Consider the following 16,801-nt stretch of genomic DNA (forward strand, 5'->3'; position numbering starts at 1 on the left):
GAAAGAGCGAATGAAGAGAGGGAAACTGATGACACAGGATAAAGAAGGGAGAATTGCAATAGTGATACCCCTAAGTTAGCTAGAATGAATGGGATCTAGTGCTAAGAGTGTAGGAGTTGGCCTTAGATAGAAACATGGACAGGTCATCCACAGTAAATAGAAGGTAGGCAAAGCATCTGGGCATACAGATGCATGCAGGAGAGAAGATAAAAGGATTGGCGCTAGTAGAAGTTCTCTCCTCATTGCTTCTTTTTTCTCAGTGAAATAGGAAGCCAAGTCATGAGCTGAGAGTGAGCAGGGATGAAGGAGCATTAGAGGCTTGAAGAGAGAGGAAAACGTGTGAAATAACTATCTAGGAGAGTAAAAGAACTAGGGAAATATAACACAGTCACTAACTTACACTACCACGATAGAAGTAGGTAGATTAATTTTTCAATATTTGCTAAACTGTTAGGTTAAAAAAAATCACACTGCTCATTTAATTTGCATGTCTGATCACTAGTGAGACTTGGCATTTAGTCACACAATTGGCCACTGTATTTCTTCTTTTATGAATTGTCTGCTTCTGTCCTTTGCTCACTACTTCTTTTATTTGGGGTATTAGTATTTTTCCTCATAGGCTGGAACAAATCCTTAAGATATTAAGGGTGTGAGATAACAGAAAATACATATTGGTCTCTGCTTCCAGTTCCTGGCACAGAGCTTCTGAAACCCCTGCAATATCCTAAGTAGTAAGAGCACTAGGAGCACCTTTTGTGTTATTGAGGTGACTCTGGGTGGGCTCCTGGATGGCTCCTAGATGAGAGCTGGTCACCGGAAGCCTGGAACTTTTAGCCCCACTCCCATTCACTTGAGAAAGGAGAAGGGCTGAAAATGGAGTTAAGGACTGATCGTGTCTACATGATGAAGCCTCCATAAAATCCCCAAAGTATGAGGTTCGGAGAGCTTCTGGGTTGATGAACATATCCACACTTGGAGGATGAGACACCCCAACTCCATGGGATAGAAGCTTCTGGGCTTAGGACCCTCCCAGACCTTACTCTATATATCTCTGCATCTGGCTGTCCATCCTGTATCTTTTATCATACCCATTAATAAGCTGGTAAACCTAAGTAAGTGTTTCCCTGAACTCTGTGAGTGGCTTTAGCAAATTAATCAAAACCAAGGCAGGGGACAATTGTTGGAACCTCAAATCTACAGCAGGTTGGTCAGAAGCACAGGTGATAACCTGGGCTTGCAACTTGTATCTGAAGTGGCAGGGGGGGGGGCAGTTTTGTGAGACTGAGCCCTTAACCTGCACCTGATGCCATCTCCAGGTGGATAGTGTCAACAATGAGTTGAATTATAGGATACCCATCTGCTATTGCAGAGGACTTTTGATATGAAAACACAGACCCACACACACATACATTCAGTGACTAGAAATATCAGAAATGACATATTCTGTGTGAGTGTAGCAGTAGTGTGAAAGTAAAGGAGCCACACAGGAAAGAAAGACATAGGAAGGAAGAACTCACAGAAGGTAGAAAACTGAGCTTTTCCTTTTTAAAGGGTATTGATCATAATTATAAATGTTTGTATTTGGAATATTTTAAACCTAATGAAAGATAATTATTGTATCAAAACCCCAATCAAAACCTGATGTCATGGATGTATACACAAGAAATGGGGCACATTACCTTAAGTGATGCAAGGGGATGTTCTGGTCCTAAGAGGCTCCAGTGAAAAGCAGCCAGGTCCTCATCTGGGAGAATGTGGTTACCTATAAAGCACATTTGTCATTTATTGACTGTACAAATGTTTTCTTAGAACTTCCAGCCATGAAAAGGCTTCTGGGAGAGAAAATGATTAAATAATTCACATAAGTCTATATTCCTAATGACTAATTCCTAAAGACTACAGTAGCTATGTGTTGATTACCTATGTATCACATGCATTACATGTACCATCTTTATAATAACAATGTATGGTAGCATATTTTCGCCATTTTACAGATAAAAAAATTGAGGTTTGGAAAAGTTTGGTGATGTAACCTAAAGTGGCACGGTTAATAAGTGCCAACTCCAGGATAAAAAGCTAAGGACTGTGAAGCCCATGATATTTTCTATCACCTAGTCATGCTGCCTTTTATAATAGCAGCCACCAATTACTGCCTGCTTCATAAGTGCTGGGCATTTTATATACCAAATTATATTTGACCTTATCAATAATACCATGAGGTATTATTATTCCATTTCACAGAGGAGGAAACTAAAACCGAGGAAGTGTAACTACAGTGATTTGCCCAAGGCCTAATTCCAAAACTTGTGCTGACTCCTCCATTAGATCACTCAAGTTCAACTCCTTTGGAATTATAAACAGAGTTCACACCTGAGACAAGATATTAACCTTCATGCTATCAATACCTGGAAAACCAGCTCAAAACGTAATCAATTCTGCAATTTACTTCGAAATATGTCTTTAAAAGAAAGATGGATTGATGGTTAGAATGGAAAGATATATGATAAAGCAAATATAGTAAATGTTAATGGCAGAAAACAGGGGGTAGATACAGGATTTTCACTGCAAAATTCTTTCAATTTTGCTGTAGCTTTGGAAATGTTCATTATAAAATGTTAGCACAACAGAAGCAAAAATAAAAACAATTTGTATTCTCGATCAAAATTTAAGACACCAGAGAAAAATGCCAATGCTCTGACTGGGAAATCAAAGCTGTCTAGGGCTAGTAAAACATTTGGCCTAAAATAGTACTCTGCATAAAATAGGTATGGAATTTTACAAAAGAGTTAACAAGAATCAAAATAATGTTCTGGAATATCCTGTATTAATTCATAAGACAAACATGCTGAGTTTCTAGTAAGAAGCCCAGAAGCACAGTGGCATGTGAACTTTCAAAAGATAAATCCAATAATGATAGGCTAAATTGTTCTGGTCTTCATCTTTTATTACCAAAGGGCAAACTTTACTAATCACTGGAGTCTGTTCTTTGGACTACCTACCTAGCAGTGCGGCAAATATGGGAAAATTCATCCGCTTCAGGCCCAGCTGCTTGGCCACCTCCTGCATCAGGAACTGGTTGGTAGTGAGGTTCTTCCCATTCCAGCTGAGCTTCAGAGCATGGGAACTGTAGTAAGAGGGAATATTGTAGAGCGCATACTCGGAGTCATGGGCAAGAAGGCCATGGAAGCCATTTTCCCTGAAAAAAGCTACCACTTCCAAGTGGTGGTCTTCGAGGCTCTGAAAGACCTAGGAGGGAAGGAGAAAATAACAGGTCACACAACAGAAGCTGACCTGTATTTGGTTAGAAGTCAGGAAGGTTAGTAACAAATTTTATAGTTTGTTGAAACTTAAGATTACACGAAGCTACAGAGAATACTTAAAAAAAAAAAAAGCCTTTCCTATATATCCAGGCAGCATTATCTACGGGTTCATTCAAATGCCCAGTCTTTTTTGACTCCTTTCATGAAACTGAGGCCTGAGGCTCTTCAAAAGAATACTGAAATTAACATAGTATATAAATTCTTACTTTAGACAATAACAGAAGAGACCTTTGTTAGAAAGATAATAAAGCTATTATTTATTGCTCAGCACCTCTACATGCTGTGCATTCTTTACATACATTATTTCATCATCTCAATAACCATGGGCAAGGTAGATAAGGATGAAATAACTTATACAAGGAAATGGACACAGAAAGGTTAATCTGAATCTGAATCTAAGTTCTGAATCTAAGTTCACCTCTTTTTTAAAATCCTTGCTTTCTTGCTTAGGAGCAGTTTAGATAGCAGGACACCCAAATAGGGCACTTCCGACATGTAGGGGTCACAAACTTCACCCATTTTAGAAATGGGAAAACTAAGGTTGCAACAGGTTGGCTACCCTCAAAGTTACATAATGACTGAGTGTAGACAGGATTCAAACTCAGGCTGATCCGACTCCAGAATGCACTTTCCACTATACCAGGCTTCCTGGAGAGCACTGTTTTTTTACGAACAGAGGGAGACTGCTATGTGACCTTTCTATTGCTGCACTTAGAGCATATTGAAATGATCTGCATACTGATTCCACCACACTTTCTTGACCGCACAGACTTTATTTATCTCTGTATTCCTGGTTCCTACATAAGACCTGGAACATAGTATAGTATGAATAATAATGGCTAAAAGATACTAAACATGTACTATGTGCTAAACAATGTTCTGAGTACTTTACATGCATTAACTCATTTAATACTCGACACAATCTTATGAGGCCATAACTATTATTCTTATACCCATTTTACATTACTATCCCTAAGGTCACATGGCTGGAAGAAACAAAAACTGGATTTTGGCTCTAGAGCCTGTGGACCTCAATAATTTTGTTGAACTCAAGTGACCCATTTCTTAATTTAAATTGCAAAGGAATGGTAGTTTTCTAGAGTCTGACAGTAGTTTCAATGCATTAAGCTGTTGCTAGGCCATGAAAAGAGAATCTAGTCAGAGTTGACAGCCATGAGTAGACAGTAAGTCACACAAGGGGAGGGACACTGGTAAGCAGATAGCGAAGCAAGGTCTGTGTTTGATATCCAGACAAAGGAACCAAAAACCCTTACTTTGTACTGCAACATACTTAGGCCTAGAGTTATGATTAACGCTAGATGGGTCAGAGTAGTACAGTCTTATGCTGCCCCCTAGTGATAGTTTCTTTCAGCATACCTGTCATATAAGTCACTGAGCATCCATCTCCCTTATACCAGGCATAGTCCTAAGTGTGATATGTTCTCCCCCATCGACACAACCTAACCATGTAGGCATTATAAGCCCCATTTTACAGATGAGGAAACTGAGGCTTATAAAAGTGAGGTGCCATGCTCAGGGCCACAGAGCTGGGAAACAGAAACCTGGGTCAAAATGACATCAAAGTCCACGCTCTTTCTGCTACAACATATTACCTTTAGCTGTTCTAGATCTGATTATGCCAACATCCAAGTGATTTCAACTCCAGAAAGCCAAGGACTAATGATGTTTAACTAATCTGGTGACTCCTATAACACTAGGAATTTAAATCACAATCACCTGGACAGCATTTTCAAAATACACAAACCTGTGCCACATCTCCACTAATGGCAATTAAATTCTGACCAGGGCAAAGAAAAAGCCTTCCAGCCACAATGCCTCCTAGAATAAACAGCTGAGCATCTTGGCTGCACTTCTACATCTATGATGACTACTACCACCTATAAGCAGAATGACTTCCTGTTCCTGGCCCAAACTGATCCAGTTTAGTTGTCAACCTTGCAAATTTGCAGGGAATAAAGTGATTTAGGTGAAATTAAACAAAATACCCAAACAACTAATCAGAAAAGTACATTTGAGCTTTAAAGAAAGTGAAAGTTGAGATTCTGAACAACTGTCTATAACTTTTAATTGCTGGCTCACTTTTTAGTCTAAGAACTATGAATTGAGGGTCCACTAAGTTCCAGGATGCAGATAGCACAGAATGCCATGGTAACACAGAGGAAAGGCATCTAATCAGTGGGGTAATGTCATCTAGAGGAACAAACACTTATTTATAAAATTCAGGGGAAAACAACTCTCTGAGAGTTTAATGTCTCAGTTCAATCACAAGTAGTCTAAAGCAATGGCTTTTAAATTGTGCTTCCCAAACCAGGATTTGGGTAGATGCGGAATTGGACCAAATAACCAGACAGGACAGGTGTTCCACTTTCTCTTCAGTCCGAACTCATATTCTCCATTTTATCTATTTTATACTTTCGTTCTTTCAGAAATATTTTATTGAAACAATTAGAAGTATATAGGAAATATAGTCAATAATATTGTAATAACTATGCATAGTGCCAGGTGGGTACTAATCAAAGGGATCACTTAGTAAAATTATGTCTAACCACTATGCTGTACACCTAAAGCTAATATAATATCAAATGTCCACTCTATTGAGAAATAAAAATTAAAAATAAATTTAAAAAATAAAAGTAAAAACAATGAGAAGTATTTATCACTAAAATGTAAGCTTCAAGAAGGCTGAGATTTCTTGATCTGTTTTGTTTACTGCTGTATTTCTGGTGCATAAAACACTGGCACAGAGTAGAGAACCAATGAACCATTTTGACTTTCAACCAATATTTACTGAGCCAGGAATTGATACACACCAGGCACTAATCTAGGTGTGGGGATACAGCAGTGAACAAGAACCCCCAAATTCCTATCTTTATGGAGCCGACATTCTAATGATTAATATTTCACAACAGGCACTGGACTAAGCAATTTAAGACATATCTCATTTATCCTTCAAACCCTGTGAATGGGTATAATTAAACCCCTTCTTTTTGTAAAAACAAAAAAATTAAATATCTTGCTCCAAATCACACAGCTAGACATAAGGCAGAACTTGGATTTGAACTCAGTAGGGTCTGGCTACAAAATAATGCTTTCTTTTTGGAATCTGTCAGTTTTCCCAACACCACTTACTAAAGATACTGTCTACCCCATTGTATATCCTTGCGTCCTTTGTATAGATTGACTATACAAGTGAGAATTTATTTCTGGGCTCTCTATTCTATTCTATTGATCTATATATGTTTTCATGTCAGTATCATACTGTTTTGATTATTGTAGCTTTGTAGTATATTTTGAAATCAGGGAGCGTGACACCTTCCACTATTCTTTCTCAAGACTTCTTTGCCTATTCAGGGTCTTTTGTGGTTCCACATAAATTTTAAGATTAGCTGTTTTAATTCTAAGAATGTCATTGGTATTTTAATAGGTATTGCACTGATTTGTCTATCGCTTGAGGTAGTAAGGACATTTTGACAATACTAATCCTTCCAATCCATGAGCATGGTATATCCTTCCATTTATTTGTATCCTCTTCAATTTCCTTCTTTGATGTCTTATAGTGTTCAGAGTAGAGGTCTCTCGCCTCTTTTGTTAAATTTATCCCTCAGTATTTTATGCTTTTTGATGCAATTATAAATGGTTTGTTTTCTTAATTTCTCCTTCTGATTTTTCATTATTGGTGTAAAGAAATGCAACAGATTTTTGTATAATGATTTTGTATCCCACAACTTCATTGAATTTATTTATGATTCTAATAGTTTTTTGTTTTTTTTTTTGGTGGAGTCTTTAGGGTTTTCTATGCATAGATCATGGCATCTGCAAATAGTGAGAATTTTACTTCTGCCTTTCTGATTTGGATGCCTTTTATTTCTTTTTCTTGTGTAATTGCTGTGACTAAAATTTCCAATACTATGTTGAATAGAGGTGGTGATAGTGGGCATCCCTGTCTTATTTCTGATCTTAGAGGAAACGTACAAAAAAACTGAAAACTGGACCACTTTCTTACACCATATACAAAAATAAATTTAAAATGGATTAAAAACTTAATGTAAGACCTAAAACCATAAAACTCCTAGAAGATAACAAGGCAGTAAACTTTGACATCAGTCTTAGCAACACCTTTTTGGATATGTCTCCTCGGGCAAGGGGGAAAAAAAAGAAAAAAATAAACAAATAGGACTGCATCGAACTAAAAAGTTTTTGCACAGCAAAGGAAACCATTAACAAAATGAAAAGACAACTTACTGAATGGGAGGAGATATTCACAAATGTTATATCCAATAAGAGGTTAATATCTAAAATATATAAGGAACTCATACAACTTAACATAAAAAAAATCCAATTAAAAATTGGGCAGAGGACTTGAATAAACATTTCTCCAAAGAGAATATACAGATGGCAACAACAGATATACGAAAAGATACTCAACATCACTAATCATCAGGAAAATGCAAATCAAAACCACAATAAGATACCATCTACCTCACACCTGTCAGAATGGCTATCATCAGAACCCAGTGGTTACAAGACTTATCAGGGTGATCATTTTGTCAGTTATATAAATGTCTTATCACTATGTTGTACACTTGAAACTAATATAACATTGTATGTCAACTGTAATTGAAAAATAACATAAAACAAAAAATTAAAGAATAACAAGAGCTGGTGAGGATATGGAGAAAAGAGAACCCTTGTACACTGTTGATGAGATTATAAATTGGCGCAGTCACTAAGGGAACCAGTATGGAGAGTCCTCAAAAAATTAAAAATAGAGCTGCCATATGACCCAGCAATACCACTTCTGGGTATTTACCCAAAGCAAACAAAAACACTAATTCGAAAAGAAATATGCACCCCTGTGTTCATTGCAGCATTATTTACAATAACCAAAATATGGAAGCAACCTAGGTATTCATTGATAGATTAATGGATAAAGAAGACATCACACACACACACACACACACACACACACACACACACACACACACACAAATATATATATTAAACTATTACTCAGCAATAAAAAAAAGAATGAAATCTCACCATTTGTGTCATGAATGAACCATAAATACCATATGATTTCATTTATAGGTGAAATCTAAAAGAAAAACAAAACTGAAACACCCATAGATTTGGAGAACAAGCTGATGGTTGCCAAAGGGGAGGGTGATGGGGTATGGGTGAAAAGAAATCTCTTTAAAGAGCAGCAGGATAGCACAATTCTCACAGGAAAATATCAAGTCGATTTTGGCAGGATTTTAAATATAGTACAAATTATCATTCACTAAACACATTTTAACAAAGTAATGCTTTGAAAACTGCCTACTCTAAGTTAGATAATATTGCTTAAAAAATAACACACACTTATTTAAAAAGCAAAAAACAACAACAAAAAATAATGCTCTTTCTAGTGAATATATTGTTTCTCAAATAAAGGCAACTGGAAAACTGGACATACACTAACTCGGATCAATTCGTAAAGTAATACAGTAAGCACAGGGCCATAAAGAATAACTAGATTGTGCAACTGTTAGTTGCACTTACACCCATCTGGGTCTCTAGAACCCTGCTTGGAACATAGAAAGAGCTTAATCCAGAAACAATACTGCTTTCTGACTTCTGCAACTCTTAACTTCCTCCAGCTCTTCCCAAATTCCATTGGGATACTAGCCTCACTCCCATCTACCATGTTAAACACACCAAAACAGTGCCTTATGAATGCAGGACCCTGCGGTTCACCTTCTCCACCTGTTCTCAATTCCAAAGCAAAAAGAAATCAGAGATGACAAAGAAGCATCACTTTATAAGAAAAAGGGAGGGGTGGATTATGTATAAGTCTGCTTCAGTAATATGGATAGTTTATATTTCAACTTAAAGGCCTATGTGCCTCAAAGCCTAATTGCTGAAAAATCATAAACCAAAACTGCTGTTGATGCAAATTTATATCGCTACACTCTACAGAGTCCAATAAGCATTGAGACTAAATCGATAACCACAAAACTAAAGAATAATGTAGAATTAAAAAGTAAGAATAGCAGGAATCAAAAACCATTGCCAATTCAAGGCAGTATTGGCAAAGTGTCTTTTCCATAGGAATTTCAATTACCTATATGCACACTCATAGTAGTCTTTGCCATTAAATACCACAGCCAAGCTGGAGGTAGAATACTGATCCAGTGTCCAGTAAATGCTATTAAGGTGCTAATTTTAATGTGTGGATACCCAATTTTCATACCCTTAATTACTCTTAGGTTGCTAGGAGCCAGCTCATTTTTGTAGGTGAAACTGCCTGTTACATATAAAAGGGAAAACAGACTTTAAAAAAAATCTGTTGTGGCTCAACTGGGTACTGGAGACTCTACTTTGAACATTTGGTGGACCTATGCTCAAATTCAAGTGGTCAGGCAAGTCGCTTAGCTTCTTCATCTATAGAATGGAGATTTTGCTAATTTCTACCTGATTTTAAGACTTAGAAATTAGTTATATAAAATACTTGACACACAAGTGGTTACAAAATAAATCATAGCCTGCTTATTCTGCAGAGATGAAGTCTATTGTACATACTGTCTGCAGTTTTTCAGAAACTTAGACAAGTATATATCAGAACAGGCACTTATTCTGCCCAAAGCAAATTTTCAGGACTGAAAACTCAAAAGGCCTGATGAAAGGTATCCTTAGAATAAGAAGCAAACAAGAGTCCAAGGGAGCTTTTGGGATACCTCAGAAAGGAAGACAGGAACTGCAGAGAAGACAGAAAGAAATTTCTAGGAGTCTTCAAACTCGGGGCTGCAAATGCCTACAGGGGCTGGGAAGCTAACATAAATGAAGGGGCGGGAGTGGGGTGAGTTAAGAAAATCAGCTACCAGCAACATAATCTTTTTTACTAAACTATACTGAGGGTGTTAACAGTATAAACATGCAAAATAATGGCGTTTACATTTTAAATTCAAAATTGAAAATACAAGTCCAAAATTGAAAAATTTGATCATTACATTTTGTGTGTGTGATTTATACTCCTTTGACTTGGAATATGAAGTTTGATGCCTTTCTTATGTACCAAGAGGTCAATGTTAGGTCTTATACATTTATGTTACAATGTGCAGTAAAGAATTTAGCCTTGAATCCTTTTACTGGGAATGATTAATTTTATCCTATTTCATAATGGAAAACGGTTGCTTACAAATGTAGCATTTCCAAACACAGGTACACATTCTACACTGTTTTTCATATTTAGGGTAAGTACTTCCAAGGTATTTGTAGAATTCTGGTATTTAAATAACATCATGCTTCATCTTCAGTGCCATAGCAGTCATTCAATATCTCCATTGTAGCTTTTCTTTCATACCATGAACATTGAGAAAGCCTAACTGAACTATATTAATTTTGTTAAAACAATGTCAGAGAGCCTTTTCTGGAATTGGATAGACAACTCCACAATTTGGGGAATGTAATTCAGGCTTCACTTTCATTTCTTGGAAACCAATTTCAGCAAAGGAAAGTCAGCCAGTTTATCTCCTAGCAAATGATTTTCCCAAAGGCATAGTTTTCCTAGAAAGAAGCAAATATGACCATACATTTGTGAAGGTATTTCTGAACAACCCTGCTTTTATTCAAAGTATCTAGATGAGCTGTAACGTCAACTAAACAGATCATTTTATTTCTATCATTGCTAGTGTACTGAATGGCCTTTGGATGCCAAATAAGTCTTCTTCAATATCTTCAGTACCATGCCTCAACTAAACCAATCAATCTCCATATAATAGGGTGGATTTCCATAACATGCATCTAGTAATTCACCAAGCAAAGTATTCAACTGTTTGTTGCAAACCACAATGTTAATTATCCTAAGTCCAACAGTAAAGCTTTTGTGGAAGCACAAATGTAGTCATATTCACTAATTTTAACCAATCTATACAAAAAATTTCAAAACTTTTCTCAACACAAAATCCAGGTATTTCTGGATATAACTGTCACAGGCTGCCAGCTCAAAAGTTAGATTGCATCAAAATTCTTAACACAGGAATTATGTGCAGTGGTTCTCAAACATTAGGGTATATGATTATCAGCTGGAGGGCTTGTTAAAACAAATTGACAAATCCCCATCTCCAGATTGATTCAGTAGGTTTGGGCTACAGCCTGAGATTCTGCATTTCTAACAAGTTTCCAAGTAGTACGGTGCTGTTGGTCAGGGACTATACTTTGAATACTGGCTAGGCATATAGCTAAGTATACAGCTATATGGGTAGTGTTTTTATCTGTTGTAACCAGCTGCAATCTAAAACTTCACAAGTAACTTCCTGACCCAATTTGTCCCCAAAATATTCAGCCACCAATCTTTAACATCTGAAGCAACATTTCCTACTCTTGCAAATGCTTGTTTATGACGTAATTTCTACTATACTCAATAAACACTCTTATACTACTGACAAAAGGCTTTGAAAACTTGGCAATTTTTCCATTTACTACATAATTATATTTCATAGCAGTATCACTTATTCTGTCTGTATTAAAAAACACAGCCTATTGAAATGCCAAGCCCTTTTAAAATTTTTTGTTTCAGTGCTCATAATTTTAATATACTGATCATACTTCTTATAATGGTTGATTTTTAAATGGTGTCTTAAACTGTAGTCTTTCAACAGATATTTTATTTAGCTATAGAGGAATATTCATCACTTGCAACAAGAAATAGGCTCTAACTTTCTTGTATAACTTTTTTTTTTCACTTTTCATAGGTGTGGGTACAAAAAATATTTCATGTTAATCAAAAGTACTATAAAAAAGTACAAGCCCAACAATCAATGGTGTTTTAGTTATCTAATTTCTGTGTAACAAATTACCCCCAAAACTTAAGTGGCTTAAAACACATTTATTATCTTATAGTATCTGTGGGCATGGCTTAACTGGGTCCTTTGGCTCAGGGTCTCTCACAAGCTGCAATCAAGGTGCCAGCCGGGGCTGCAGTCATCTCAAGGTGTGACTGTGGAAGGATCCACTCCCAAGCTCACTCACATGGCTGTTGGCAGGATTCAGTTCCTTGCGGGTTGTTGGACTGAGGACCTCAGTTTCTTTCTGGCTGTTGGTCGGAGGCTGCCCTCAGTTCCTTGACATGTGGGCCTCTCCATAGAGCAGCTCACAACACGGCAGCTTGCTTCATCAGAGTGATCAAGCAAGAAGAGCCAGAGAGAGAGAGAAAGAGAGTGCAAACAAGATGGAAGTTGCAGTGTTTTATAACCTAATCTTGGAAGTGACATCTCATCACTTGTATTATAGTCTGTTCATTAGAAGCAAGTCATTAGGTCAAGCCCACACACAGGGAGTGGGGGGAGATTACACAAGAGTATAAATACCAGGAGGCGGGAATCTTTGGGGGCCATTGTAGGAGATGTTTATCATGAATGGCAAGTGGCACTTGGTCACGGTGTTAGGGAGACACCATAGAATGGCAGAAACTCCAATAAATGAAGACCATGTAAGCTCAGCAAAAGGGGCAACCAGTGTTGCCAGAGGATATGATATTTCAAGAGTGGTTGGAAAGTCAGGCTTTTTTGCAATATTTCACAATTTTAAAAATGTTGGCAACAAATTCATATTTGTTAAAACAATGTATTCACATAATGCAAGTTAAACGATAGAAGGAAATGAAAAACTATTCAACTACACAATGCCTTTATATTCAGTCCAAACCTACTTGACTTCAGATTTCGATAAACACTACTGATCAATGAAAATCAATGAAGTTCTTTAAAAATGTACGGGTCTATAGGCTGCCAGTTTGCCACCCTTGCCATAACCTTTGTAATATCCTTTGTGATGTAGATGAAAGGGCAAGGGTTTTGGTGTCTAGTATGCAATCCTGGTTCTGCCACTTCCACTATGTCCTTGGATCTATGACAAAGGCCAGATAAATGATTTTGGGAGCTCATACTGTTCCCTTGTCTCCCCAACTAAACTATGAGCTCCTAGAGGGATATAATACCCTCCTGACCTCAATTCCCTACATTTTTTCCCACAGCACTTACTATACCACCTAAAATACTACATGTTTTGTTAATCTTGTCTGTCCTCCCACTAGAATATAAACTTCATGAGGTCAGAAATCTGTCTGTTTTGTCCACTGCTTTATCTTCACAATCTTGAACTGTGCTGGTACACAGGAGTCCAATTCATATTTGCTGAATGAATGAATGAATTTGTTTGTTCACAGTACTTAGCATAGTCTGGCATGGAGTAGAAGCTCAAAAAATGTTAATTGAACTGAAAAGTATCCATTGTTCTGGTAATAAAAATGGGGTGAAATGAGTCCAGAAAATGGTAGGCAGATCATGAAGGACTGTGCAAGTCATGCCATGCTAAGCTTAAGGCATGAAAGTGAAATAATCAATGTCCAATCTACTTGGCACACAAGATATTCTGGTCAAAAAGTAGCTGGCATTTACGTGGTACTTACTATATGCCATATAATGTTCTAAGCACTTTACTTATATTAAATCATTTAACACTCACAACAAAGTCTGTGATGTAGGTATTATTACTATCCTCATCTTCCAGATGAGGAAACTGAGGCAGACAGAGGTTAACTTGTCCAAGTTTATATAACTAACAGGTAGAACAAGGATTTACACCCAGGCAGTCTGGCTCCAAGGTCTGTGCTCTAAGCCATTATGCTACGCAAACTGAATATAAGAAAAGTATTCTGAAAAAGTTATTAAACTACAACTATGCTGTTTTGAGATGTTAAAGATGAAGGGTTTTGGTGTCAAATATATTCAGGTTCATATTTTGATTCAATCACATTGAAGCAGCACAATTTTAGGCCAGTGACTATGCTGAGCCTATTATTTTAGGTATTAAAAAATGGAGATGAATATGTAGCCTGAGGGGTGGTTGTGAGGATTAAATGATATAATGAATCTATGTAAGGTACCCAGTGCATGTGGTAATTATTATTATTATCACCAAGGGGGAAGTTATTCTATTAAGTGCATTGCTAAGCAGCTACAAAACTTAGACTTAACAGAGGCTGGCAATTCTATTTGGAATTTGAGTTGATATACATGGAATTAACATATGACATTATAAAACACTTATCCTAAATTCTTTCTGATCTTAATCTTTAAAGCCCTCTACAGTTAGTCAATCAACCTCTCTCAACAACCATTACTGTATATATGTCAAGCCCTAGAGGAAATCCCTGCCCTCTTGGAACTCGATTAAAAGTGAATTACAAACTTCCAGTTGTAAGATAAATAAGTTCTAGAGATGTAATGTACAGCATGGGGGAAAATGTGATATGAAAATACTATGATAGAAAAATGTGATATGAAAATACTATGATAGAAAAAATATGAGATGTAAGAAAAGAACACTCTGGTAGCACAAAAGAAGGTACCATTTACCTTGCTTGGGAAAGATTTCATAGTGATAACCTTTAAGCAAGAATAAGTAGGAATTTGCTATGTAAGGGTGAGAGTACATAAGAAAAGCACTATGTGAGAAGACATGGTGTGTCTAGAAAACTAAAAAAGTTCAAAATGGTTGGGACATTCCAATGCTTAGAACAGGTGTGGGCAGAGGTAAGCATGAAGTAAGGCTGGTTAAGAGTCTGAGATCAGACTGAAAGGCAATATATGCCATGCTGAGAAGTCTGGACTTGGTAAATTAGGCAAAAGGTGAGCAGGGGATATTTTTAGGCACAACAAAGTCAGCTTTGGTTTTCAGGATGGTATCTGACAGCAATGTAGAAGATGGACTATAGTCCAGAGTGGTAAAGAAATGAGTTGAGGCTATTTTCATGGTTCGGATAAGAAATGATGGTGGGTAAATACTCAGAAGAGGAATTGCTAGATCACATGGTAGTTCTATTCTTAATTTTCTGTAGTGGCTGTAGCAATTTACATTCCCATCAGCAGTGTGCAAGGGTTCCCTTTCCTCCACATCTCCTCTAACACTTGTTATTTCTTGTCTTTTTGATTATAGCCATTTTAACGGTTGTGAGGTAGCATGACATTGTGGTTTTGATATGCATTTCCCTGATGATTAGTGATGTTGAACATCTCTTCATGTGTCTATTGGCCACCTGTATGTCTTCCTTGGAAAAGTGTCTATTCAGGTCCTCTGCCTATTTTTTAATCAGATTGTTTGTCTCTTTTGTTGTTGTTATGTGAGTTCTTTATACACTTTGGATATTAGCCCCTTGTCGGGGGTATCATTTGCAAATATCTTCTCCCGTTAGGTAGGTTGCTTTTTTGTTTTGTTGATGGCAGCCTGAACTAAGGCAATAGGAGTGGAAGTGGCTGAACTTGAGATATTTTTGAGGTAGAAATGACAGGATTTTGTGACCAAGAGGATTTGGAAAGGGACAGGAGAATGAAGAATTGAGAACTTTGCAGTTTCTGGTTTGAAATGGATGAAAGACAACATTCATAGAAAAAGAGAATACTGAAAGTAGGACAAGTTTTAGGAAAAAATATTGAGTTCCATCTTGGATATTTTTTAGTTTAAGTGATCTATATGAAATCGAGTAGTAGAGGGCTGAAAAGATGTGTCAAAAGCTCATGAGAGAGGCCAGGGGTAGAAAAAGTGCTCTAAGAATCATCAGAATATAGTTAATATTTAAAGCCATAATAATAGATGAGATTGCTCAGGAAATGAATAGAAGAATATCACCAGGACAGAAGCCTTGAGAGCACCAATGCTTAAGAAAGCAGGCAGAGGAGGAGAAATAACTTAGGTAAGGAAAAAAAAAACCTAGAGACTTATAAGGAGACTCTGAAGCGAGCAGCATTATTGAATCCAAAGAAAGAAATTCAAGGAAAGGATGGCTCAATACTGTCAATTTTTTCAAGTGGACCAAGAAAGGGTAAGAATGGAAATGGACTTGGCAGCTTCAAAATGGCAACGTCAGATAGCAAGTGGCAAAAGGCTAGGGAATGGGAATTACTAGTCTTCTTTTTTCAAAAATAATGGTTAAAAGGAAAGTACAAGGATAAAGACAGTGGTTTAAGGGAATTACAAAGTAAAGGGAAAGTTTTTGTCTTTTAAAGGTTCTTGTGTATGCTGTAAGTGAAAGAAACCAGAGAGAGAGACTGAAAATGCAGAAAAGAGATTGTTATATTTGAATTCCTGTAACACCACTCTATGACTCACTCAGTACTTAGTTTTATAACACTTGCCTTGTACTGGCAGTATTGAACATTTAGCAGTGCTAGCACAAACTAAGTGCTCAATGCTTATTATTGTTTTTCTTCATATATTTATGCATATTATCTGGCCAATAAAATATACATTCTTACACGAGAATGTACGAAACAAAGCAAACAGTGTGGTGGGATTGTGGCAAGAGCTTTTGAATAATACAGACCCAGAACAAGGATTTTTATCCACCACTTACTACTGTCCAGACCGAAAAAAAAAATCATTTCACCTCTTTGCACCTTAGTTATTTCAACTGTTAAATGGGA

The 16,801-nt window shown here is 36.9% G+C and overlaps 1 protein-coding gene across 6 annotated transcripts in view; it reads right to left on the reverse strand.

The window, feature by feature from the left end:
- The window catches only part of FAM120C (family with sequence similarity 120C), a 97,195-nt gene that overhangs the window by 75,335 nt on the left and 5,059 nt on the right, over positions 1-16,801 (reverse strand). For 4 of the 6 annotated variants that reach the window (XM_015598389.2, XM_006923680.3, XM_025040938.1 and 1 more), the window contains exons 2-3: positions 3,000-3,246; positions 1,680-1,762 (exon numbers count right to left, since the gene is read on the reverse strand). In XM_015598389.2, coding sequence (XP_015453875.1) covers positions 1,680-1,762; positions 3,000-3,246 — 330 coding nt within the window. Of the gene's footprint in view, positions 1-1,679; positions 1,763-2,999; positions 3,247-12,037; positions 12,490-16,801 lie in introns of those variants that run through there. The other 2 variants (XM_025040936.1, XM_025040937.1) reach the window with 2 other exon arrangements.

The sequence above is a fragment of the Pteropus alecto genome, unplaced genomic scaffold (genome assembly GCF_000325575.1).
Source record: "Pteropus alecto unplaced genomic scaffold, ASM32557v1 scaffold249, whole genome shotgun sequence".
NCBI classification, from domain to species: domain Eukaryota; kingdom Metazoa; phylum Chordata; class Mammalia; order Chiroptera; family Pteropodidae; genus Pteropus; species Pteropus alecto.